The sequence below is a fragment of the Antennarius striatus genome, chromosome 22 (assembly GCF_040054535.1).
Source record: "Antennarius striatus isolate MH-2024 chromosome 22, ASM4005453v1, whole genome shotgun sequence".
Lineage (NCBI taxonomy): Eukaryota > Metazoa > Chordata > Actinopteri > Lophiiformes > Antennariidae > Antennarius > Antennarius striatus.
In genome coordinates this window covers 5,157,435-5,183,044 of record NC_090797.1, presented here as the reverse complement: position 1 = coordinate 5,183,044, position 25,610 = coordinate 5,157,435, and the positions used below count along the sequence as shown (strand labels likewise).

General features: G+C 41.6%; 2 protein-coding genes and 1 long non-coding RNA gene across 7 annotated transcripts in view; 2 read left to right on the top strand and 1 right to left on the bottom strand.

The window, feature by feature from the left end:
* atp2b1a (ATPase plasma membrane Ca2+ transporting 1a) overlaps positions 1-21,091 on the top strand; it is a 35,965-nt gene extending 14,874 nt beyond the window's left edge. The window contains exons 3-22 of one of the 3 annotated variants that reach the window (XM_068306876.1): positions 2,426-2,623; positions 2,726-2,983; positions 3,135-3,260; positions 5,026-5,187; positions 6,499-6,537; positions 8,254-8,409; positions 8,518-8,732; positions 9,056-9,298; positions 9,388-9,629; positions 10,079-10,316; positions 11,045-11,224; positions 11,310-11,397; positions 11,498-11,604; positions 11,760-11,951; positions 12,574-12,787; positions 12,877-13,088; positions 13,206-13,313; positions 14,637-14,825; positions 15,420-15,509; positions 17,863-21,091. In XM_068306876.1, the coding sequence (XP_068162977.1) occupies positions 2,426-2,623; positions 2,726-2,983; positions 3,135-3,260; positions 5,026-5,187; positions 6,499-6,537; positions 8,254-8,409; positions 8,518-8,732; positions 9,056-9,298; positions 9,388-9,629; positions 10,079-10,316; positions 11,045-11,224; positions 11,310-11,397; positions 11,498-11,604; positions 11,760-11,951; positions 12,574-12,787; positions 12,877-13,088; positions 13,206-13,313; positions 14,637-14,825; positions 15,420-15,509; positions 17,863-18,270 (3,665 nt within the window). In that variant the 3' untranslated portion in view covers positions 18,271-21,091. Of the gene's footprint in view, positions 1-2,425; positions 2,624-2,725; positions 2,984-3,134; positions 3,261-5,025; positions 5,188-6,498; positions 6,538-8,253; positions 8,410-8,517; positions 8,733-9,055; positions 9,299-9,387; positions 9,630-10,078; positions 10,317-11,044; positions 11,225-11,309; positions 11,398-11,497; positions 11,605-11,759; positions 11,952-12,573; positions 12,788-12,876; positions 13,089-13,205; positions 13,314-14,636; positions 14,826-15,419; positions 15,510-16,185 lie in introns of all 3 variants that reach the window. The other 2 variants (XM_068306877.1, XM_068306878.1) reach the window with 2 other exon arrangements.
* LOC137589261 (uncharacterized) lies at positions 20,596-22,586 on the bottom strand. Its single transcript, XR_011034162.1, has 3 exons — positions 22,453-22,586; positions 21,297-21,361; positions 20,596-20,734 (listed from the first exon to the last, which is right to left on the bottom strand). It is a non-coding gene; the product is annotated as an uncharacterized lncRNA (long non-coding RNA).
* Positions 21,526-25,600, top strand: mest (mesoderm specific transcript). 3 transcript variants are annotated; one of them, XM_068306883.1, is made up of 12 exons: positions 21,526-22,020; positions 22,489-22,678; positions 23,007-23,086; positions 23,189-23,266; positions 23,385-23,521; positions 23,618-23,676; positions 23,839-23,879; positions 23,974-24,044; positions 24,127-24,228; positions 24,306-24,382; positions 24,870-24,933; positions 25,209-25,600. In XM_068306883.1, the coding sequence occupies exons 2-12, from the start codon at positions 22,525-22,527 to the stop codon at positions 25,324-25,326; spliced, it is 981 nt and encodes a 326-aa protein (XP_068162984.1). In that variant the 5' UTR covers positions 21,526-22,020; positions 22,489-22,524; the 3' UTR covers positions 25,327-25,600. The 3 variants fall into 3 exon arrangements, with proteins under 3 accessions (XP_068162984.1, XP_068162982.1, XP_068162983.1); XM_068306881.1 differs by having other exon boundaries at positions 22,017-22,116; positions 25,209-25,599; XM_068306882.1 differs by lacking the exon at positions 21,526-22,020 and adding an exon at positions 22,027-22,120 and having other exon boundaries at positions 25,209-25,599.
* The last annotated feature ends 10 nt before the right edge of the window (positions 25,601-25,610 follow it).

Here is a 25,610-nt window from a genome sequence, read left to right as displayed (position 1 = left end):
AAATGAAATCACAACCCTAGTATCAATACTTCTGGAAGCCCTCCTCATGCAGCAGAATTTATCTCCCGATGGGATACTTTGTTTCCTCTGTGGAGCGAGATACTTCAAATGGGCAAGGCCACTTCACATCGATATTATTGACATCACTCCCCTATTTCTCAGTTATTCCCTGTCGATTGCTATTTTAGTGAAGTCAAATATTTGGATTCCAGCCTATTGATCCAATCAGCTGTGTGCTGAGTGCAAACTGGACTGAATTCACAAGCGTTGTCCGTCTGCCCGTCTTTCATTCCAGACACCCCAACCTCATTTGATGAGTTGACGGGCTCTGTTGAATGCTTACTCTTCTAATTCAGGTGGTTGGCTTTATTTGAAATGATTGCTTTCTTTCTCATGCAGAAATATACAAATTAATCTCATCTGAATGAAACAGGTGCTGATGGGAACTAATGCTCATGAATCTTTACGTCCTCCCAGATGTCAGATTGCTATAGAAATGCGTCCCGCTATACTAAAGGACACATCCTGGCCTTCACATGGTTGCATGACAGCAGTAAAAGACAAATCTACTTTATTCTATTTGATTCATTGTGACAGATCCAGAGCAGAGGCTTACCTTGACCCCTCACTGATGGCTAAATTGTTAGCATTATGAGGGGTCAGTTGGGGACAAGTATCCAAATTAAATGGTTAATGTTTAGCTGCGTGACTTGAGACAGACTCCAAGCAGCAACTGATCAGAGGCCAAGACCGACCTATTTTCTGTTTGTGCTTGAGGGACAGCGTGTTGATCATCCTTTGTCATTTGTACTTATTTCTCTGAAGCAAAGGGAACCGGGTGTAAAATTGAAAGAGGGTATTAGCTGTCGGCGTGTTGTCATTAGAGGCAAAGAGAATCAAAGAGGATGGTGAGAGACAGCCGGGGAGCAGCAGCAGGCAGCTGTGCAGGATAAACCTTTGTGGCTGTGGTGAGGAGTCATCATCCTCACCTCTTTTTAGACCGGTATTTGTTCATGATAGGCTATAACAGGACTGAATCAGCTGCAAATGCAAGGCCCATGACACAAAATAATTCTTTCTTATAGATAAGTTTGATGATTTCCATTTAATTAATTTAAACTTTGATAAGATCTAAAAAGGACCAAGTTAAACACTGTCTTCATCTTTATTCATCTTCTTATGTGATTCATTGATAATGAAATTATCTGTTGTTACAGCCTTTTCTGTAATTATGATTCACTGGCTGATTTGGCATTTTGGAACAGAAGAGTGGATGCTTGCAAAATGGATTTTTTTGCAAGTATGGGTATAATCTGTTTAATTAACAGTTAAAAGTCCCAAAGTTCCCCACTTTAATTTTACAAACGAGAGGATATATGTATTTTAGACTGGGTTTTTGCTCAAATTGTAAAAAAAAAAAAGAATTGATAGATTATCAAGATTGTTGTTCTGTCAGTGTTGTTGTGTTCAATTTCAACAGCATTTGTGTGTCTCCAGTGCTGTTGTAACTGCACAGATTCATTATACAAATGTGGTTTATTGATGATTTGCATCGTCCCTCTTTCTGCATCTCCGTCCATACCTCTACTCTACTGCGCTATTATTCTCAATTAAGAGGCTGCTGTTGCGCGGCTTTCCTTCAACCATCCGTAGCTCCACTCTTTATTAGTTTCAGTCCCTTGCACTCTTACCCCCACCCACCTACATTTGCCTGTCAGTAGCAGTTTCACACAGTCACTCTTCTCTGGCCCGCAATTATGCTCCACCTCCTCTCCGCCACACATGCACAGCTCGATCCAGCCTGTACAGCCACCCACACAGAGCCATTGGTCATGAATCGAAGTGAAAAATTGTCATGCATCATCAAATGTGCAAAGGGCCCTTTGAATATATGACTGCTTTGAATGCGGAAGCATTTGAATGGGTGGCTTCAGAATGCTCTCTATGCATATGGATGAATGGCTCTTGGGCCAACTAGACATTCACTGTGTCAGAGAGATGGAGATAACGGGACAGCATTGGGCACAAGCAGTGGCGAGTCCACAGCTGATTCCTCTTCTCCCGTGAGGCGGTCATTGTAATTGAAAAGGGAGTTTATGGGATTAGACTTGACCCATGTTCTCCCATTGTTCTGCACACCTGACAGAGGTGAAAGCGTTTGTCATGCTCACAGAATGGGAGTCATTGTTGTCCAGCATTATCACCTCCACAGAGCCCTGTCAAAAATGCTGATTCATTTTGAAAATAATTGTTTTTGGAGGCCCGGTGATGGAAGCCACATAACTTCCCTTCCTGTCTATGAAATGTGTGCATTCATGTATCAGTGTCCAAACTAAGTCACACATAATTCAGGTTTACTTTTTGATGGATTTAAATTTAAAATACTGTTAATAAAATGCATTTTTGTTCTGTCTTTCCCTTTTAGGTCTAAGTGGGCAGCCCACAGACATCGAGAAGCGGAAAACAGTGTTTGGGCAGAATTTTATACCACCCAAAAAACCCAAAACTTTCTTACAGTTAGTGTGGGAGGCACTACAGGATGTCACACTAATTATCCTAGAAGTGGCAGCCATAGTTTCATTAGGCCTTTCTTTTTATAAACCCCCAGATGCCGAAAGAGAACGTAAGTATCATTATTTCATGACAGCACAGTGCAAATTCTTATGTTTGTTGATCTTTGTCACCGTTAATGGATTATTTTGAATATTTTCCTGTCCTTCTGCAGAGTGTGGAAGGGCCGCTGGCGGTGTCGAGGATGAAAATGAGTCAGAGGCAGGCTGGATCGAGGGTGCCGCCATTCTTCTGTCTGTTATCTGTGTGGTGTTGGTGACAGCATTCAATGACTGGAGTAAAGAGAAGCAGTTTAGAGGCCTCCAGAGCCGTATTGAGCAGGAGCAGAAATTTACTGTCGTTCGTGGAGGACAAGTCATCCAAATTCCCGTGGCTGAGATTGTAGTCGGTGACATTGCACAAGTAAAATATGGTAAGAAGTAATCATTGAAGTAATGTGAACAAATACAATAAACGAGTAAGAATGCTGCAGAAAAAAATATTTATGCAAAATATGTACAGAATTCAAATGATTTGCTGACTATTCCTCCTCCAACGCTTCATTTTCTATGTGTGCATTTCAGGTGACCTTTTGCCTGCCGATGGAGTCCTCCTCCAAGGTAACGATCTTAAGATCGATGAGAGCTCGCTCACTGGGGAGTCGGACCACGTTAAAAAAACACAACAAAAAGATCCAATGCTGTTATCAGGTAACACTTTTATGTATTTTTTTTTTTAGCTACTTATTACTGGAAGATAAAGATGTATTTGATTTTTGAGAACAAAACTTTTTACTGTCTTGCTGCGATTTTATCTATGATGTTTGCAAAAACCAGCCAGCGAATTTAAATATTATTAAACCAATTGTCTTCAAGCTCTGGAGCTTCATGAGCACAGTGCTTATTAAAATTAAATGGCAGATGACCCTTGTGCAATTTCCTCGCATCGAAATCCATTTAATTTTTTGCAGACTTTTTAGTTGTGGTCACATGCACCCTAAGGTCAATGGAGAAACTGACCCAAATTATTTCTAATCACTAAAACCAGATTCTAGTAATTAAAGTTTCATCAGCAAAGGTCCATATTAATTTTTGCGATGACGTTTTGTTCTGCTGTCTTCAGCGTTCCAGCAATACCCAAAACAGACCTGTGATATAATTAAGCATGCTGTAATTAGTTGGACTGAAAGGTCTGAACTATAATGAATGAACTGCCCCAGTCTAGCGCTGCATTGTAAAGCAACTTGTTGGACTATATTTTAAGCTTCAGAGTAATATTAAACATTACACCAGTAATTAATATACATTCTGAAAACAAAGAGTGCACTCAAAGCATATGAGAACATAATTGCTGTTTTTAGTTGAATTGCAGCCTGAAAATCAATGAACTGCAAAAGGAAAATCACCCTTATTCAGCATAGCAAATGACTCTTGTGTTGATGATAATATAGCTATGTTTTGCTCTCTGTATTCAATGTTGTGTTGTTAATTTGCATGACTGGGTGATAAACCGAATTGAAAGTGAATTTGTATCCCTTTTCTGATATTTAGTCATCAGTCGCTGCCCCTCAACACTACCTAGATGTAAAGCGGTAATACTTCTGGCTCAATGTGCATACAGCCACTTCAAATGTGTTGTGGTGCTGCGAGAGAGCTGTGTTTTCACTGCTTAGTCACCCAGAAGTGTTCTGGTTTTATGAGAAACACATCTTGTTCAGTTCATCTGGTTCTCTACCAGCACCCTGCAGGACAGTGTGTACAGTTTGTTTTACTACTGCTTTTTGATTTCCATCAGTACATTTTGTATCATCTATCACTAGCAAAAGGACATTATTCTTCAAATAGCGGTATACCGAGTTAAGGATCCACCCCTCTAACTAAATCTGCACCTTAATGTAATTTGTGTTCTGATCCATGCCTCACCTCACTACACGAGTTTGAGGAATTCGAAAAATTGCTGTTTTCCATTTGTTGCTGTCTTGTAGCCTCTCAGACTTCCATTAATTAATGGATGGACTGACGATTAAAGTCTACTGATGAAAGAGTTGGAGGGTATTTGCACCGCTGACTGTTTCTTTCTCTTAACTTATAAGCACTACATTAAATGTATTGTCTCCATTTAAATCAGCATTATTTTATCCTCTTGTGTAGTTTAACATGAAACTTGAAAGAAGACTAATTCTTCTTCTCAATAAGCATAGAAATCTAGCTCATCAAGTCTATGCCTAAGGTAAAGAAGAAATACACTTCACTAATTCCCTTGCGGAAATTATCTTTTCACTCTTACTATATATTGAACATACATATATATGTGTTTGTACAGGCCCAGCTAATAATAATAAATAATGATAAATAATTTAGAAAATCTAAGGTGATCAGGGTTAAAGAGAAACAAGTGGTTTAAGTACACTTAAAGGATCCTCCTTTACTTCTTTCACTCTTACTCTGACAATTTATTCTCCTCCTCTTTCCAAAGGCACCCATGTAATGGAGGGCTCAGGGAAAATGGTGGTCACTGCTGTGGGTGTCAACTCTCAAACTGGAATTATCTTCACTTTACTTGGGAGTTCTGAGGATGATGATGAAGATGAAGAGGAAAAGAAAAAGGAAAAGGAGGAGAAGAAGAAACAGAGGAAAAGTCAGTGTATTCACCAGTTTTTCTCCTTATTTGTGCAGATATTTGTCCACACTGCCGGTGAATCGCCATTATCTCCCACCACTTTCACATCTCACAGAATATAGCAACATCTTTCGTAGATACTGATTTTATATTGAATTCAGGACTACTTGAGCTTGTGCAGACCTCTTCAGTTCACCTGGTAGAAGTGTTGTATGTGTACAATGAACATGAGTTTGAAAGGTTTCAAAAGGTAAGTTGATTTCTTCTGGAGCTCTGGTAGATTCAGCAATTACTTCCGTATAGGATTGTTCACATTTTCGATCAGTGTAAAAGATATTTCTCGACTGTTCCTCGTCTGTAAAATGCCAGACAAAAGTGAAAAATGTCCTTTTGTTTCTCACATGTCTGGTTTTGACTGTGCATTCCATATAACAAAGTCAGAGAAATTCATCTTTTGAGAAGCTGAACCCATCAAGTACTCAAGATTTTTTTTTCTTTAAGTTTAACAATCATGCAGCCCTAATTCCAAAACAAAATAGTGATACCCTGTAAAACATTAATACAACAGAATATGAAAATGAGTGGGACACAGATAACAGTGGGTACCAAAAGTATTCAAACCTCTTAAAATCTTTCAGGGTTTTGGCTGGGCCATTCAAGAACAGTCATGGAGCTGTTGTGAAGGCACACTGTTATTTAACAGTGTGCTTAGGGTCTTTGTCTTGTTGGAAGGGGAACCTTCAGCCAGGTCAGAGATCCTAAGCTCTCTGGAGAAGATTTTGTCCAGGATATACTTGTACTTGGTCGCATTAATCTTTTCTTCGATTGCATCCAGTTGCTGTGTCCCTGCAGCTGACAAACACCCCCACAGCATGATGCTGCCACCACTATGCTTCACTCTCGGGCCTGTATTAGACAGGTGATGAGCAGTGCCTGGTTTTCTCCACACATACTGCTTAGAATTAAGGCTAAAAAGTTCTATCTTGGTCTCTTTAGACCAGAGAATCTTATTTCTCATCTTCTTGGAGTCCTTCAAGTGTTCTTTAGTGAACTCCATGCAGGCTTTCATGTGTCTTACACTGAGGAGAGGCTTCCGTTGGTCCACTTCAACAATATCAACATTTCTGTGTTTTTCTGTCAACATGGGGTGCTGTGTGTACATTAATGAAGAAAAACAATGAACTAACATGATATGAGCTGCAATATAACAGAGTGAAAAATTTAACGGGGACTGAATACTTTCCATACTCACTATATATTCATTATAATTCCATATGTTTGCACAGCCTTGCCTACTGCTGCTAATGATGGTGGTGTATTTTTCCACAGACAAGAAGCAGGATGGATCTGTGGAAAATCGCAAGAAAGGTAAGTCGCTTGACCGCACACAGGTGCGCACACACACAATTATATTTAATTGCCTTACAGCTTATTGCCCACCTTTATGAATTAGCCTCTAGCTGTATCAGTGTCCCTCATATAACAGCGCTGGATGTAGGTTAAAGCATTAAATCTTTAATATTTGCCTGCAGCAGTTTTATCTAAGTAATCAGGAGTTGCATATTTTTGTGTGACCCCTTGTCTGTGTCTTCTTAGTACTGGCTGTTCTGGTCCATCCATTGTGCTGTCTGGCCCTCCCTTCTGTCTCTATCTCTTCTTTTCACGTCCCTCCCTGGCACATTGCCCTTTGAGCAGCAGGTGCTACTGAATCCAGTTATAGCGATTAGTGGTGAGGAGATTAAAGCCATGCAACAATTCTGGGGCCAGAACATCTGCTTTCCCACCCATCTCTCTCTCCAACTCTCCCTCAGGCCACCGCAATTTGATTTCTATTGATCTCCCAATCTAAACTATTCAAACTGTAAGACTTACAGTGGTGCAATTTCCGACTGACTGAAATGATAATGAAGCTGTTTAGCGGTAAGTCAGCCAGCTAGCCTGCCTTGTAGTCCTGCTGGGATACCATGATCAGTAGTGCTTGGGCCTGTGACCGCAACCCTGGCGCTAGTCCCCAGTGCACAGATTCCCTCTGCCTGCCAGGAATCAACAGTAATCCTTTAGACTGAGATTACACAGGCCATGTAAGTGCAGAACAAGCCACAGTCCACAGCAGCTGTAATAGGCCAGTGTTAATGCCCCTCCTCTTCCTGCTGCATACATTAGCACTGCGCAATGCATTTTTCTGTACTACAGTACATAGCGCTAGCAACACTCCCAAATTGTACATAATGTATATATAAAATGCATGAAACCGAACTAAGTAGCAAAAATGACTGAGAATTAAAAGATGTGTCAATCACTCAGCAGCAGCAGCGCCAAATGATTTTACAATGGTGAGTGACATGACTGGTGGCCAGCCAGCTACCGGTGCTCTCGTCTTCACCATTAAAGACTCTGTCTCCAAGGTTACCTGGTTATACGTGCGTTTGGGATTGCCATCCGACCTGCAATCAGAGGATGGTGATCCTATAGAATTTTGATGAAGAGATAAGAGATTTTATGAGAGCTAAACTCTCTACAGCACAAGTGATCACTCCGAATGATCCCAGTGCTGCTAGAGGTGGGAGTATGCTAAGTATGCTAATTACTCTTCAAAATGCTTTTGCTAATTAATGTGGAGTCAGATCACTGCAAATTTAGTTGCAGTAATATTTCCCAAGTTCTATGGATAAAAGAGAAGAAGAAAGCCATGTTAACTTTTGAAATTAAACATGAATTTACTTAAAAAATAAAATATTTTGTCTTTTTTTTAAGCCACAAAGATTATTCATGCACTGGTGTGACAACTTGATTGTTCAAGCCTTTCAAATGCAAATGAAAATCTTAGTATGTGTCTTGTTGTAGTCTCATTGTCTGTGCTTTGTGTGATGCTGATTTTATTTTTTAGCTAAACTAGTTGGATTTCAAATTCTCAGACACGTAAAAGCCTGCAGGCTGAATCTAATGCTGGTCCATTTTGAATAAAAATCAAATTTTACACTTGAAATTTGCATGTGTTTGAAACCCTTGAATGTAATGGCCTTTACTTAACTGCAACCATAAGATTATTTAATTTAGCAACACTTTTCTTGGTCTTTGTTGCAGCTAAAGCACAGGACGGCGCTGCGATGGAAATGCAGCCTCTGAACAGTGACGAGGGAGCCGATGCAGAGGACAAGAAGAAATCCAACCTGCCAAAGAAAGAGAAGTCTGTCCTCCAGGGCAAACTGACCAAACTAGCTGTGCAGATTGGTAAAGCAGGTGAGCTAGATGGAAACATGATTCTGGCAGGGTTGAGCACTGAAGATTTCTAATTTTAAAGCCCCCCCCCCCCTTGTGATTTATTCATTGCTTATTGTTTCCCTTCAGGTCTGGTCATGTCAGCCATCACTGTTATTATCCTGGTGGTGCTGTTTGTCGTCAACACCTTCTGGATCCAGAACCTGCCGTGGGTCAAGGACTGCACACCCATTTACATTCAGTTCTTTGTTAAATTTTTCATCATCGGCGTCACTGTGCTGGTGGTGGCTGTTCCCGAAGGTTTACCGCTTGCTGTAACAATTTCCCTTGCATACTCCGTTAAGGTAAATTGCTCCCAACTAGCTAACACCTATCCAGTGTTGACTAGCTTACAGATTAGTTTATTAAAACAAGCAGGCCAGGCTGTTAAGGAGACTTGGTTAGTTGATACCTTAAAGCCAGCCTATGATCCCATGCACACACTTTGTTAGCCAACAGAGAGCTTTATCGAATCAAAGAACTGTTCATTTCAATCCTTTAGCTTTTGAGCATTTTTGTCTGGCTTTCTAAAATTATGTTCAATACAGAAAGTGTTCTGTTAGAGTTTTTCCTGCTGGAATTGAATGAAGTTGCTATGTTATCATTTAATATAGCTATCTTCCTACAGAAAATGATGAAAGACAATAATCTGGTGCGTCATTTGGATGCCTGTGAGACGATGGGCAATGCTACCGCCATCTGTTCTGACAAGACTGGCACACTCACCATGAACCGCATGACTGTGGTGCAGGCCTATATCGCTGAAAAGCACTATAAGAGGGTCCCTGAACCCGAGAACATTCCCTCCTCCATTTTAGACCTTCTCATTCTGGGCATCGCAGTCAATTGTGCCTACACTACAAAGATCATGGTGAGCCTGAGAAAAGTAATGTGGCTGAAACACAGTTTGCACCACCATCTATATTCTCTTACTCACTGTCCTCCTGCCTTTACCTCCAGCCTCCAGAGAAAGAAGGGGGCCTGCCACGCCAGGTGGGCAACAAGACCGAATGTGCCTTGCTTGGCTTTTCTAATGACCTGAAGCGGGACTACCAGACTATTCGCACTGAGATCCCGGAGGAGAAACTTTACAAAGTTTACACCTTCAACTCAGTCCGAAAGTCCATGAGCACTGTTTTGAAGATGGCTGACGGCAGCTACCGTATGTTCAGTAAAGGGGCCTCCGAAATCCTCCTGAAAAAGTAAGAAAATGGGTTTTATTGTATTGGATTGTGTTTTTATCTTTAGATTTAGGTCTAAAGAAATTATTCAACTCAGTTTAAGTTTTGTCCTAAGATTTTTTTTACATCATCCAGCTGGACAGACTTTACAGTAAATTATATGTGTAATGGCTTAAGCAGCTAAGAAGTTCAAGTGCATCCCACCCAAGCCCCTTACTTTGCGATTTAAAATCAGGCGCTGAGAAAATGAGCCAGTAACAACTATGTAAGCCTCTTAAGCAAGCAGGCTTCTTTTTAACCCACAGAGGACTTAGTGTGATTTCTTACTACTGCAGCTCATCATTCAAATACTTTGTCTTTTCCTCTACCCTTGACTTTTTGTTACTTTGTGCCTTTCTTCCTCAGTACATTTTCAATTTTTTTCTTTTTTGTACTTCTTTATTAATATATCCCCCCCTTTCATCTCCTAGGTGCTATAAAATTCTGACAGCAAACGGTGAACACAAGGTGTTTCGCCCGCGAGACAGGGATGACATGGTGAAGAAAGTGATCGAGCCCATGGCCTCAGAGGGCCTGAGGACCATCTGCCTTGCTTACAGAGACTTCACTGCCTCTGATGGCGAGCCTGACTGGGACAATGAAAACGATATCCTCACTGGGCTCACTTGCATCTCCGTTGTGGGCATCGAAGACCCAGTGAGGCCTGAGGTTAGTTGCTATCAATGGGACGACTCACATTAGCATGAGGTTACATAAAAATGTTAATTGAAAAAGGAAGAGAGAACTTTGTGTCATAGAAAACATGTATTAATATTCATCCATCCATCCATCCATCCCTTAGACGTGATGGAATTGACAGATTGAAACGGCTCTGCTACTAGATGTCAGGCTTCATTAGCTTCATGTACTGATCTAGCATCTGCTACCCAAGGGTCAGGTTATGTTCAGAAAGTAGTCATTCATAATGAGTGATGTCCAACCATGTCATAGAACTTTTTGAACCTGATCAAAGGACTACATATAACTACATATTTTCTCTCAGTGAATGGAAGAAGACACTCATTGTGATGATTCCAACTAACAGCTAAATGGTTTTCCTCTTTCTACCACACTACTGGGAAACCGTGTCCCTCTGAGTAAAGCAGGAAATTAAACAATGAGATGCTGCGTCAGGCTTTTTGAAAATTGAGAATTGGCTCCACTTTGGCAAAAGCAGCAAATTTTGAACCAGTGAAGATTTCAAATGCATTGGGTTTTTCTAGTCTTTTTTAACCAAAATCCATACTGAAACAGCAGAATCTGATGTAACTAATAATCACAAACCTGGATGATTTCATTTCCTGCTGATAAATGAAAGTATAGCTAACTTCATTTTTAATGCCCCATATGATTCAGAAAAATCACAGGCATTTCCTACTTCATTGGTTTTCCCTCAGGTCCCAGATGCCATCAGGAAATGCCAGCGTGCCGGCATCACGGTGCGGATGGTGACGGGGGACAACATCAACACCGCTCGAGCGATTGCCACAAAATGCGGTATTCTGCAGCCCGGAGATGACTTCATCTGCCTAGAGGGCAAAGAGTTCAACCGAAGGATACGCAATGAAAAAGGAGAGGTGGGCCGCAGCAGAATACAGCACTGCAGACAACGTTTAAAATGTACGGCTGTGATTTCATTAGAGCTTATTCTGCTATTTCTAGATCGAACAGGAACGTATCGATAAGCTCTGGCCCAAACTGCGAGTACTGGCTCGTTCCTCCCCCACAGACAAACACACCTTAGTTAAAGGTACTTCAATTATTCTGGTATAAGTACATTTATGAAAAATGTTTGGGGGTTTTTTTTGTTGGCTTAATTTCATGTTCATTTTCATGGTTTACTTTTCAAGGTATTATCGATAGCACAGTGATTGAACAGAGACAAGTTGTAGCAGTGACAGGAGACGGTACCAACGATGGTCCCGCCTTGAAGAAAGCTGACGTTGGCTTCGCTATGGTGAGTTTTCTCCACCTTAACTTTTTATATAGCATGTAGCATATTTGTCATAAAATGGGTCATTACACACTTACACTATCCTCAACATGTGTGAAAAAGACCCCGACTGCAATAACATGGGACAGATACACAACTGTCATTGTTTTTGACTCCAGGGTATTGCCGGCACAGATGTAGCCAAGGAGGCATCTGACATCATTCTGACCGACGACAACTTCTCCAGTATTGTGAAAGCTGTCATGTGGGGACGCAACGTCTATGACAGCATCTCCAAGTTCCTCCAGTTCCAGCTCACTGTCAATGTTGTGGCTGTCATCGTAGCATTTACAGGAGCCTGCATCACACAGGTTTGGCACAAGCCTGTTTCTGTTCGCGTTCAAAGTAAAAGGCAGCGGTCTCTTGTGTGAAAGTGTTTGTCAATTAGGTCATACATCGACTTACAGGAATGGAATCGGTAGAACTGATAGGAAATTTATTTGAGTTCGCCAATAACTATTTGTTGGCGCAGCAGTAAATTATGAGGAGAAACTTGACATCATTTTGAATTCTGTTGCCAAAGTTCATTGAATTTCTTCATGCATTAGAATTATAAGCACCTTATTGGTTTTTCATTTGTCGTTTTTGTAACTTGAGCTGTGCTCTGCAGCTTTCAGGAGTATCTTCCCTTGTATTTTCTTCCGAAGTATTGTGGATTTATCTTAGTCAAGCTATGAATCATAATTTGATTCAATTGACACTCTTTATCTAAGTGAACAGAAGGCAAGTATAATCTACCACAGTGTAATGAGAGAGAGAGAGAGAGAGAGAGAGAGAGAGATATTTGCGGCGTGTAATTCGGTCTTTCTCAATTGAAACATCTCTAATAAGGTCATTGAGACTGGAGTGTGTGTGAGACATTGATGTGAACGCTGTTCTTGTATTCTTTTCTCCTCTCGACATTATTAAATGCCTCTGTCTGTCTTTGTCAAGGACTCGCCATTGAAAGCAGTACAGATGTTGTGGGTTAACCTCATTATGGACACCTTTGCGTCGCTAGCCCTCGCCACAGAGCCCCCCACAGAAGCCCTCCTGCTCAGGAAGCCATATGGCCGCAACAAGCCCCTCATCTCCCGCACCATGATGAAGAACATCCTCGGACAGGGAGTGTTCCAGCTAATCATCATCTTTACCCTGCTATTCGCTGGTAAGAATCCGTGGTTCTGATCAGAGTAAGCGGGCTTTTTTTAAAACCGTACATTTATTATTACAAATTTCCTCCGACTGCTCCCGCAGGAGAGAAATTGTTTGACATCGACAGCGGCAGGGATGCGCCCCTGAACGCACCACCTTCTGAACACTACACCATTGTCTTCAATACCTTTGTCATGATGCAACTTTTCAATGAGATCAATGCGCGAAAGATCCACGGTGAAAGAAATGTCTTTGAAGGCATCTTCAACAACCCCATCTTCTGCAGTATTGTCCTCGGCACCTTCATTATCCAGGTAACGTGGACCGGAGGCTCCTGCTGCTGAACTGTTTTTTGCAAGCGTGAGAAAAGATGAGAACGTTGATCTAAAATGTTGTGCTTTGTTTAATTTCTTGTCTTTGTGCTCCTCCAGATTGTCATAGTGCAGTTTGGAGGGAAGCCGTTCAGCTGCGTTGGCCTGACGATCGACCAGTGGCTGTGGTGCACTTTCTTAGGCTTTGGTTCTCTACTATGGGGACAGGTATGATGAAGCTTACTGTTGATCTGAAACTACAGACTATGGTAGGACACTGCCCCCCTGTGTTGGAAATGGCTTGGTGACTGTACATGGCATCAATTTAGTCGTGCAGGGAATGTAATGGAGCCTCTTTTTTATTAATAAATTCCATTTCCTGAGCATAAAAGTAATTATTTGCTATGTTGTAGATGTCTATTGTGGTTTGCCGTCACTGCCCAAACTCCCAGCAGAGCAGCATGCGTACCGCATTATTATTCACGGGTGTGAAATCAATAAGAATGACAATGCCAAAGTTTTCTGAGAGGACGCAAAGGAGCATGGATTAGTTGAATGTGTCTTGGCTCTAACGGCTCCGGGATTGGATGTAGAAAGTTGTGACGTAAATGAACAAGAATGCTGGTTCCAAACCAGTGATTGTCCAATTAAAGATTTTTCCATTAACAAAGGTGCTGGCCCAAAAAGCAGAGCTGATCTCTGTGTGCTGAGTTGTTCAGTATTGGATGCAGAAATGGAGTTTTATTTCAAGTTTAGCATAGCTGTACTGTGATTAATAAGCAATTAAGCAAATTCAGGTCAGCCATTGTGAACTTATTTAATTTTACATTGTGACTTGCTTAATCCTTCTCTCTGCAGCATTTGCAAAGATGTCGTAATTTTGTTTCTGATTAAATTTTCCTATTAGTTTGACAGTGAATAGTCATTGCTTTGCAAAAAAAATATTAAAAATAATGCCCATTCTAATGAAGACGTCAAGGTGTCACCTTCAAATCGCTTGTTTCTCTAAAATAAACATTCAGTTTATCATCACCAGCAGAACAGGAGCAACTGAAACTGTCAAATCTGTCATCTTTAGTTTAAAAGTAACCAAAAAGATTTATTCCGTTATAATTAAATTATAATTAAACTTGTATTGATGGCTCAGATCTTGATTTTGGCTGAAATTTGTCACACCAAACAACTTAAAAAGCGTTTTCAGGGATTAACTCAGAACTGCAAATCGAGCTGAGGCTTGATGTCCTCATGATCCAGTATCAGATCGTATCATAACACAGTTGTTGTGAAGCGTGTTGTAAGATGTCAGCTTGATGAAATGCTTTAATAGCATCGTGCTCAGCAGCAGCTTTATGTAACTCAATTCGTATCCAGTGGGTGTGTAAGAGTCTGACAACAGCACACACCAAACCAACTCACCTTTGTCAGGGCTGCTAATGTTCAGGGTCATTGGCAGGTTAATGTTTGCAGCGTTCCCCAAACTCTTGCGTTGCTTTAAATAGAACATGATGTCACCACTTTTGAGGAGTCATTCAAACCCCTCATGTCTTCCAGGTAATCTCCTCGATACCTACCAGTCGCTTAAAATTCTTGAAAACAGCAGGCCACGGCACCCAGAAAGAGGAGATCCCCGATGAGGAGCTGGAGGAACTGGAGGACATGGATGAGATTGACCATGCTGAGCGGGAGCTGCGGAGAGGCCAGATCCTATGGTTCCGAGGCCTCAATCGCATCCAGACACAGGTAACAATCCACAGACTGTCCCACGTAGCACCCGACACCAAGGGAATCAAAAGCCATAAGCACTTTAACACTCTATTGCTCTTACAGTTTCAAAATCTGTTCTGTTTTCTCTCAGCATTCTTAAAGAATGCCTTGTGCCCCCGAAAGGACCAAAAGAAAAACCTTTCCCTTTAATTTTTCTGTCCTGCTTCTGAGCTAAAGTGGGTTCCTCTGCTTATTTCTGACTCGGTCTGAGTCTACCTGCTAAAAAGCCATTGGTTTGAAGGTACAGATTGAATTGGATCGAATGGAGAACATGCTACAAGGCTCTAAGGATATTGGCATAACTAGAAGTACAGAAGGGTTCTGCAGAGAAAAGAGTGAAAGCCAGGTCCAATGTGGAGTCAGAGCTCCTGAGATCAGTGCCTTTAAATCCCAACCGTCCCCTTCTTCCTCTTCCTTTTAACTGTAATGCCTAAAACCAATTTCCAAGTGACATTTTTTCCTCTGGTTACTGGTGCCTTTATTTTTCTCTTTGCTCTCTCTCTCTCCTCTGGCTGCTATGTTTTATTTCCTCTGGGCTTTTCTCTTGTCACGCTGTCTGATTCTTTGCAGATGGATGTAGTGAGTGCGTTCCAGAGTGGAACTTCCTTTCAGGGGGCTCTAAGGCGGCAGGCCTCCAACTCCAGCCAACAACAGCACGATGTAACCAATGTTTCTAGCCCTACACATGTAGCCTTTTCTACTACTACCACTACTGCCGCCAACACCGCTTCTACCACTGTGGGGTGTGAGTGCGTGTTCTCCTCTAGTGCATGAGACTTTTATATCTTCCGTTCTTCTAACATTTTCCTCCGCCTCTCTTCTTCTCACCTAACGTTGACACTTTTACTCTCTCATGCTTCCTCCTAATGTCTCCCCACCCCTTTTTTCTGAAAAAAAAAAAAGACAAAAAAGCACCATATCTTCCATATATTGCTTCAATAACACTGCTGTATATACATGTACCCTGTAACCAGGTCGCTTCAAGTGTCGAGGTGTTTTCTCTGTGTCATCATGTTTTCTGTTCTGCTTCTGCTTCGGTCTCAAAATTGGAAAATGGGGGAAAAGAGGAAAAGTGTATTTACTATTAGAGCCAAAACCACATTGTGTATTGACAAGTAACCAGGTTTGTCTGCAGCTGGCTCAGTCTGCTCTCTGCCCCTGTAGCGTCCATGGGTCTGTGTCGCAGCGCCCTTATCCCTAGTCGGGTAAATGATTTGAGTATATGCCCATGATCACGGTCTAAAACAATAGAGACAAACCATGACATGGAGGAAACCTATCAGTCAGTGGATGTCTTGTCCGTCATTTGTGAAATGTTAACCTTTTTTCTCCTCAGCTGTGTTTTTTCTGGGTGTCTAGAGAGCGGAAGGCAAGAGAGAAGTACCACCAAGCAGCTGAAGGCAGTTGTACCTCATTCAAAAGGACTCGATCCAGTCAAGATTGGAAAGCGGAGAGCAGAACATTAGACGTTCCTTTTGGCAAGGCTGCCATTTCTTTGTGACACTTCTTCTCTTTCAGATCTTCCAATCCCAGCTTCTAGTGGATTTAAAATATCTAACAGATGTTAGAGGAGAAGAGCTTGATGCAGTAAACGATTAGGCTCCTGAGTGTTAACATATGGGACTTTCCCCCAGACTCATTAACAGCAGATGCCGTGGTTTCCCAGGCAGAACCAAACATTAAGCTCCAGTACTGGTTCAGGTCTTAGTCTCAGGTGTCTTTAAATCTCTCCAGCGGGTGCTTCCCCTCCTAAAACTCGCAACTTTTCCTTTCAGGTGTTCCGGAGAAGAGTTTTTCTTTCTATGTCACAGTTTGTTGGCAGAATGTGTCCACCTGGCAAGGTGTCGTCTGGAAATAATGAATGCCACTGACTCCCCACGTATTCTCCTTTAGATTCTGTGAAATGTGTCATGGGCTATACTCAAAGGTTTACTACCATTGAACACAAGGTAGCGCCGCGCTCTGCATGGGTTCAAAGTCTCTGGTCTCGTTTGTGAGTTTTTCTCTTTGTGCTGTTTTGGACATGTATACCAGCTTGTAGACATGCTTGGCTTCTGCAGCTTTTTTAATTTTTTTTTTAACTTCACAAACATAAGCTCAAACTGATCACCCCCTTCTGTCTTTCTCACTTGTTTCTCTGTCTTCCTCTGTCTTTCTTTCTGTCTTCATCTGTCTCTCTTCCTGTCTTTCTTTCTGTCTCTGTCTCTCTCCCTCTCCCTGTTGCTATCTTTCTTTTTCTCTCACTCTTCTAAGCATGTCCAACAACAGTTAACTCCAGCCTCTGTCCTGTTTTGGATGTGTTCTTGTAGAAAGAACATTATACCTCCTTCCTGCATTTTGATTAATCCAACACGGGCTTCTACCAAGTGTTTTGTAATAAACTACTATTAAACTCACAAAATACACATTGCATTGGGTTTGACACTGGATTGTACTTTTTCAATGACTGATGCTTGAAGTCACTATCTAGTACAGGAAAGAATCAGGTCTGTTTCCACCAGAGCTAATTCTGATCTTTTATTTGAATCCAAGCAAGCAAGACTGGCGTTTTAACAGACTACTTTGTACTTTTACTTGCCGGCCTTAGGTTTCTCCCCATCAGGTAGACTTTAAATTTATTGACATCTCCTCCGGTTATTCAGTATAAATTCATTGCAAGGTAAGAGCTTGGAGTCACAGGAAGAGAGGCTGAAAATGCCCTGTAATTTTAAGCCAGTATGAACTTTTGAAGCTGCTTTGAAGCTAATGTAGTCTAGACAGTGGGCAGGGACAACCTGCCTTAGCTGGGAACAAGTTGTAAATTTACAACTCATCATAACGGCTCACCTGCATGTTGGAGTTTTAAACTCACTGAAGTTTTTGCCCCCAAAACTCACCTGTAATTGATCCAATAAAACCGTATTGTTATTTTCTGTTGTGTTGTCCAGGTGCTCAAATTCATATCGGACAAAAAAAATCGTGATCGACTGTGACTAAAATCTTCTCCCGCTCCCTTTTCCCTCCCTCCCTCCAGATCCGGGTGGTGAATGCATTCCGCAGCTCCATTTCCCTCTATGAGGGGCTGGAGAAGCCCGAGTCACGAACATCCATCCACAACTTCATGACCCACCCTGAGTTTCGCATAGAAGACTCTGAGCCCCATATTCCCCTCATCGACGACACGGACGCGGAGGACGACGCGCCCACCAAGCGCAACTCCGCCAGCCCACGCAACACCACGCCCACGCCACCCTCACCCTCACCCACAACCACGCCCACACCCACGCCCACCCCCACCGCCATCACCGTTCCGGTCTCTCCCTCCCCAAACCAGAACAATAATGCTGTGGAAAGCAGTAACCACCTCCTCCCAGAGGGCCCCAAATCAGGAACCCCCTCGGCCCCAGGGAGCCCCCTACACAGCCTGGAGACCTCCCTTTGATCTGACCCCTGCTCCTCAAGTCACCACCACTTTTCTGCCCGCCGCTGAGGAGCTCAACTCAAACGAAACGAACAAACATGGGGAGAGGAGGGACGCCGCGCTGGACGGAGAGCGGAGTCTTGTGTGAGCTTGGCTCGGGCTGGACTTAGAGAACAGCAGACATTCAGAGGAATGTACGGCTTGGTGTGGATGATTTTATCTTTTATTTTTTGGTTCATAATACCCCACTGCAACACAAGAACCGTCTCCACCCCTCCCTCCTCGGTAATTTTTTTTTCTCAGTAAAGAAGGGGTGACTATAAACTCCGATTGAAAGTGACCTGTTTTTATTATTCTACAGTTATTATTATCATTATTTTAATTGAGAAGAGGAGGTGGTCCTCTTGGCTTGAAGATCGTCTGTAAGAATTTTAAAAGAACCTTTTAGCTTCTCTTATCTAAATGGTGTTGTATATTTATCTTTTTTTTTTTTTGGCCCTTGCTTATTCAAAACTTATTTCTGCTCCATTGGCTGTTAATATTTTGAGTTATTTATGTTTTTGGAAAAAGCAGGTCTGTTTACAAAGTTTGTAGATACTTTTTTCTGTTTGTAGGCAAAAGATCTTCCTGATGTATGTTGCAGAAAACTGGGACAGAATGAAAAAAAAAAAAGAATGACAGGATTATTTCAGATACTGCTGTATTTTCAGGAAAAGGTGTTTCTATTGAAACTTAACTATTTTTGCCTGCAAGTTTTATTTGTTATATATTTGTAGATAAATGTAGAACCTTCTAGCCAAACTGATAAACACTAAGGCTTGTATAGAAGAGGTCCATTTGATGAGTTTCCACAGGAGATGTAATGGGGAAGACAATTAGGGCCTTTGTCCACTAACATTGCTATAAATATTCTTCCATTTCTTCAATAGATTCAATGCACAAATCCTTCAGAAGTTTTGGATTCTCTTCAGCCATGCTGTGCTCATGGATTTCCTCTCTTTCAAAGGTTTCCCCTTCTAAAAGGGACTTCAACTGATATCTGGGCCTGTATTTAGCAAGCATCTCAGGATGATGCTGAACGTTTTACCTCAGAGTCGTACCTGAAGTCCATGCAAAGCCTCCTGCAGTCACTGTCAGTAGGAAGTAAAGTTCTCCTTGTAGGTTTTTTGTAGATTTGCACATTTAAAATAAAAGCAACTTGTGTTTAATGTCACTCATATTCAAAAGATCCATTATTTTATGTGGGGGAAACAACATAGCTTTACTTGTAGGTGTGCGACAAGCTAACTTAATGCACGTTCAGTCCAAAAATTTGCCAAAACTCATAAAACCACGAAAATGACTTAATCCTTTTTTTTTGTTTGTTTACAAACACTTGTGTTCAAACTAGAGCTTTACTGTAAGCAAATCCATCAGTGCGCATATTTATTTTTCAGTAATTAGTTCATTTAGAGATCATGTGAATGTGCCTTTGCTATGATAACAAGCTAAGCAATGCTTTCACATCATTTGCCACCTGCAAGTAGTGGTTGCTCCTAAAGGTAAAGGTAGGACTACGGACGTGCTATGACCGTCGCGGGCCAGCTATGACCGTTTCTCTGCCTGGATGCTTGATAAATATAGTCCCTGGTTATCATTTCTCAAAATAAAAAAATGGTACATTTCATTTCAATTTTTTTTTTTTCTGTAAGACATTAACCAACTACCAATGTACAATATTGACATGTTTGCTCAGGCATAGTAAAATTATATAATTTAAAAGGAATCTATAAAACAACCTTTTAAGACTTTGTGTATTTAGATTGTAAGACATTGTCTTGGTCAAAAAGCCAGTTTATTTTTTTTTATTTTGTTTTGATTCAGTCTTGAAGATCACGCCTTAGAAAAACTTAATTTTTCTCCTCCGAGTTCTGGTTTGGTAACATTAAAAGAAAAAAAGTCAGAAATAAAATGGGAATGGTTTTTTTTTTCCTTTGTCTTCGCCCCTTTCCAGACGACTCCTTTCACAATAAATGTTGCTGCATTTGATTTATTTGTAAAATATTTTTGACACCTGTTGTACTGGAAACGCTAACAAATTGGTCATGTGCATTTTTCAAGAATAAACACTAGGCGTACACTGGTATCTATCTGCACAGGGTACTTTATTTCATAGCGTCCCTTGAGAAAAAAGAATTTTGATACAAATCATAATTAACAGATGTATCTTTGTATTTTTATGATAATCCAGATGATGCGTTTCATCCAGATTTGAAGGATTTGACACCAATCACACTCTTTAGGATCATCACTAAAATGTGTTTTGTTCTGGAATATTCATCTCAGGGTGCAAATGGTGTAAAAGAGAACAGGCCTCTTAAGATTCGTGTATTACAACTCTTAATTCTATATTTTGGAAGGTGCTCGTCAGCCACACCGGATGACCTGGGGGGAATCGGGCTGCAGATCCTTCCTGCAGCCTTCTGGCCATCTTCGTGTGGTGGGCCTAGGACATGGGGAAGGAAGCGGAGATGTTAAAACCCGATATTCTCCGAGGACTGGTCAATTTCCCTTGTTTTACAGATGATAAACTAGCAGCTAGGATTGCATATAAAATGAAATAGCTGAAATGACAAGCGGAATCTATATGAGGAGTTTGTTCTGTAGCTTCTTCCTGTAATGGGAATGAATGTTTTTTCCATCTGTTTTATGGATTATTATTTTTTTATCTTAACATTTGGAAATAAAATACTTCATGTCTGTTTATCTTGAGCATTTTAAATGGATGTCGTGATTGGATTTACATTTGAAACTTTGTCGAGTAATGTGTATGGTTTTTAAAAATAAAAATGTATTTAGTCTATCTGCAGGGCCATGTTTGTCATTTGCGGTGCAGGAGTTATGGGATACAGCTCATTCACTGCAGGGTGGTGACATGAAATTCCACATTGCATTGAAATGTCCAGCACAGACTGGCCTTTCTGTCTGATCTTATGGATACAAGTCTAGAACAGTCTTGCATAACAACTCAGTGATTCCAGTTTTAAGCCTCTAAATTGTAAAAATACCTGCCACATTTCCCCAGGGCTCACGGACATCCTCAGATTTTTTGTTTTGTCAAACCTACAATATACTGAAAACATAGAAGGAAATTTTTACAATGTTAGAAACCATTCATTTAAAGTAATATTTGTGGGATTAACAGCAGAATGTCCTATACTAACTTTCAGTTTCACAAAAAGTTTTAAGTCATTTCTATCTGGATGAAATCAGTGGGACTTTGTTGGAAAGGGTGAATATATACTACACTATACTATGTTTTTTAAAAAAAAGTAAACTGATTAGTGGATTTTTTGGTGTCATGAATTTTCCTTACATGAAAAGTAACCCACTGCTAAATTTATGTGTACTGTACATGTACACATCTTTTATTCAGGAAAAACTTTTATACCCGTTTTTCATAGTCTTAACGATTACTGTACTTGTAATATGATGTTAATCTACAATTTCAAAATTTAGGGTTTGATTTTCTAGCACTGTTCAAAACGACCATTCGCTTTAGGTCATTTACTTGTCATTGCACATCCACGCCAGCAGGGGGCGGGACATTTCCCGCTGTCTCATTTTTGTCGCCCTCAAAAAAAAAAAAAAAAAAAAAAAAAAAAAAGAACAGATCGTAAATTAAGTACAGCTGCTCACTCTGTTTCTTTCCTTGATGAATGACGACAACCACAAGTAGGCTGTCGGTACTTCCTTGTCTGACAGTTTCGAGCACCGGGAAATAGAAACATGGTGAGACTTCCTTATTTAATATCTGCTGCTGCCGCTCTGCAGGAATGTGTTCAGAGCTCAAACACTGGGCGAAGGTCTGCGGGTGACGGCTTCTCTGTAGGTACAGTACTGTTGTCTGCGGCTGTCTGAGCGTAATGCAATGCGTATGTTAGGTACAATCTTTATAGTGGAGATTTAGCGGCGTTTAGCGCTGACGGGGGGGTTGGCTAACCATATTTAGCTAACTTACGCTAGCATATTTTGCAGCATTAGTGAAACATCCACGTTATTTTTTTTATATATATCTGGTTTTATGAGCTGTCAGATCGTCAAACGCAAATAAATAGATGTTTGTCATCGCTTTTATTTATGCATTGCACGTTGGAGGTGGGGAGGGTGGGTTAGCGGTCATGAACACACCTCTGTGCGCTCTCTCGTCTGCGGGGGACTAACCTTGGACATTCTCGCTGTCGTTCGGTTGTCTGTCAGCGGCAGGAATGAGACCCCCTCCCCGCTGAGCTCAAGATGAGAGAGTGGTGGATCCACGTGGGCTTGATCTGCATCCCGCTGCTGGCCGTCTACCTGCACATCCCGCCCCCTCAGCTGTCTTCCGCCCTCCAGAAATGGCACGGTGCCGGGGAGGTGTTCGACTTCAGGGGCAGGGAGATCTTCTACAGAGGTGAGATGTCATAGAATGCATGAATGTACTAGTGAGCAGCCCACTAATCAAGACATTAAACATCATGACAACATTTGTATTTCAAATATGTTTTTATATTGCATGAGGCAAATTAAAACTACAATATTTTCCGCACTATAAGGCGCACCTTCAATGAATGGCCCATTTTAAAACTATTTTCATATATGAGGCGCACTGGATTATAAGGCAAACTGTCGGTTTTTGAGAAAATTAAAGGCTTTTAGGTTCGTCTTATAGCGGAGAAAATACTGTGATTGACATGAGCCTCTGTGTTCACACATGTGCTGCTCTTCTCTCCTCACACCAGATTCCTATGGCGCTTTAGGAAGCTCCGATGTCGTCATTCTTCTCCACGGCTTCCCCACCTCAAGCTACGATTGGAACAAGGTGTCTGCTGCACATGTTCAGAAGATCATCAGCACACAGTTAAAAAGTTTCAGGACAGCTAGAGGCTACGTATTTTAATGTTTTATTTTGTTCATCATGCAGATCTGGGAGCCACTCACTCAGCGCTTCCATCGAGTCATTGCACTGGATTTTCTTGGTTTTGGCTTCAGTGACAAACCAGTGAGTCCAAGATGAAATGCCTTACTTCTGATCGGGAACTTTAACCATGAGAACTTTGTTTGATGAGTTTGCTTTTCTCACATTTCTTCTTCCTTTCCCTCCTTCCCGACCATCCCAGAGACCCCACAAGTACTCCATCTTCGAGCAGGCCAGCGTGGTGGAGGCCCTGGTGGCTCACCTGGGTCTGAGCAACACGCGTGTGAATGTGGTGTCGCACGACTACGGCGACACCGTGGCCTTAGAGCTGCTCTACAGGTGCACGTTGCTTCGTTTCAGCACAAACTTGAGCAAAACTTATTAAATTAACCGGCGCTCTTCTTCTCTGCTCCCTCTCTGTCGTCACTAAACCAGGAGCGACCAAAACCGCACTGGTCACCTGAACTTCAACAGCCTGTGTCTTTCTAATGGAGGTGTGTGTGCAGCTGTTCTGCTTGAATGAATTATACTTCAATTCTAAAACAAAATTTGGAACAGAAATGTATTTAGACATAAAAATCAGATCATTACTTAATGGAGCGGAAAAAGATTGCTAAATTTAATTGGGTAATATCTAACACCGTTATTTCTAACAGGATTGTTCCCAGAGACACATTACCCACGGCTGCTGCAGAAAGTGAGTCAGCTTTGTTTTCTACATCCAACAGAATCTCCTTACAATTGGAGTGCACGATTCTAATTTGAAATGTGTGTTATTTTGTCCCCAAAAGCTTCTGAAGGACTCCAGTTTTCTGGCTCCGGTTCTGACACGCCTTACCAACTATATACTCTTCCAAAAAGGGTGAGAGAACGGATCCACATTGTGAAATCAAAGCTCACAGGTAGCTGCATGAAAATGGCTTTCTGCTTCATTTTTCTGGTAGGATTGGAGACGTGTTCGGTCCGTACACGCAGCCCACTGACGCCGAGTTCTGGGATATGTGGACGGGTTTACGCTACAACGATGGCAACTTGGTTCTGGACAGGTGTGTCCAGTATATATTTGCATTGAATTAAAGAATAAACTTCTGTTAAGACTTCTGATTCCCCTCTCTTCTTTCAGTATTTTGCAGTACATCAACCAGAGGCTTCAACACAGGGAGCGATGGGTGGGGGCACTCACTTCCACCTTCGTGCCACGTAAGTTTGTCGTTTGCATCAGAAGTTATCACGCAACAAATTAGGGGAAGGAGAATCATTTGTGTTGCTCAAACATTTTCAGAAGGCGCATCAAGTCTGTTGTCGCTAAGCTTCTTAGTCTGAAGGAGAGTCCTCAGAGTCCATCTGTGAGCCGGAGCTGTGGGGGTGGGGATGGAATATGTGCTACTACAATGACCTTATGTCGGAAGCAAGTGGTTTTAGCCGGGGGCTTAATCATCCGATCGCAGAGTAAATCTGGAAGATCAGATGATCAGCGTGTCAGTCTGCAAGATGTGAAATTATATCTGCACCAAAAAGCCGGTCAAACACTTTTGTCTTCACTGGAACATCTTCACTGAAGTGTTTCAAATAAAGACAAAATAATGACTTATTTAAAGATCTGTCGATGAGCGACCTTTCTCTTACATCACTCCTTCATCTATCATCGTCTCCTCCCTCCATCATGCCATCCTTCCTTGTGTTTCAGTGCACATGATCTACGGACCCCTGGACCCAGTCAACCCTCACCCCCAGTTCATCCGTCTTTACCAGTGAGTGCCCCTCACCTCCGGTTCTCCTACCCACACCCGTCATCTCCTGACAGATCTTTATTCAGTTTACTCCATTTGAATGAGGGCAAATTTTCTAGGCAGGTTGGTTTTACAGATAATGACTTTAAACTGGATTTCAATGGATGCAAATGAGGGGAAAAAAGCTTGCTCAGTTTTGTTTTTTGTTATATCGTCATGACTTCTCTTGTTCCTAGCTGGACGGGGTCCCGGGACACGAAGGCTTAAGGTTTCTTTTCTCTTTCTCGCTCCTGCAGGCAGCTGGTCCAGAGGTCAACAGTCACGGTTCTGGACGAACACATCAGTCACTACCCTCAGCTGGAAGATCCCAACGGCTTCCTCAATGCCTATTTCAATTTCATCCACTCTTTCTGAAGAGAAAAGCAATGATCGTTTTCATCCTCAGACCCTAAACGTAGAATGTACAAGATGTTTGCTTTGTGCAACACCTTAAACTCTTAAATTAGCTTTCCTGACGACTGTAAGCAGAACGGCTGCATCAGGTTCCATTGAATGACATTAAGGGTTTTATTTACCAGCATTGACTCCTGAAATGTCAGCTAATAATAATTAACTTGTTTGGTTATCTTATTGTCTTTAAACCCTGTAATCAATTGCACTCTGGACTTGGACTTGATTTTCTACATTTCTCTTGGATT

What these genes read in the sequence shown, in the direction of transcription:
- mest (XM_068306883.1), top strand. Translation starts at nt 22,525, where the DNA reads ATGAGAGAGTGGTGGATCCACGTGGGCTTGATCTGCATCCCGCTGCTG. An exon ending in GCCTTAGAGCTGCTCTACAG is followed by an intron (nt 23,522 to 23,617) that starts GTGCACGTTGCT and finishes TCACTAAACCAG; the next exon opens with GAGCGACCAAAACCGCACTG. An exon ending in TATATACTCTTCCAAAAAGG is followed by an intron (nt 24,045 to 24,126) that starts GTGAGAGAACGG and finishes TTTTTCTGGTAG; the next exon opens with GATTGGAGACGTGTTCGGTC.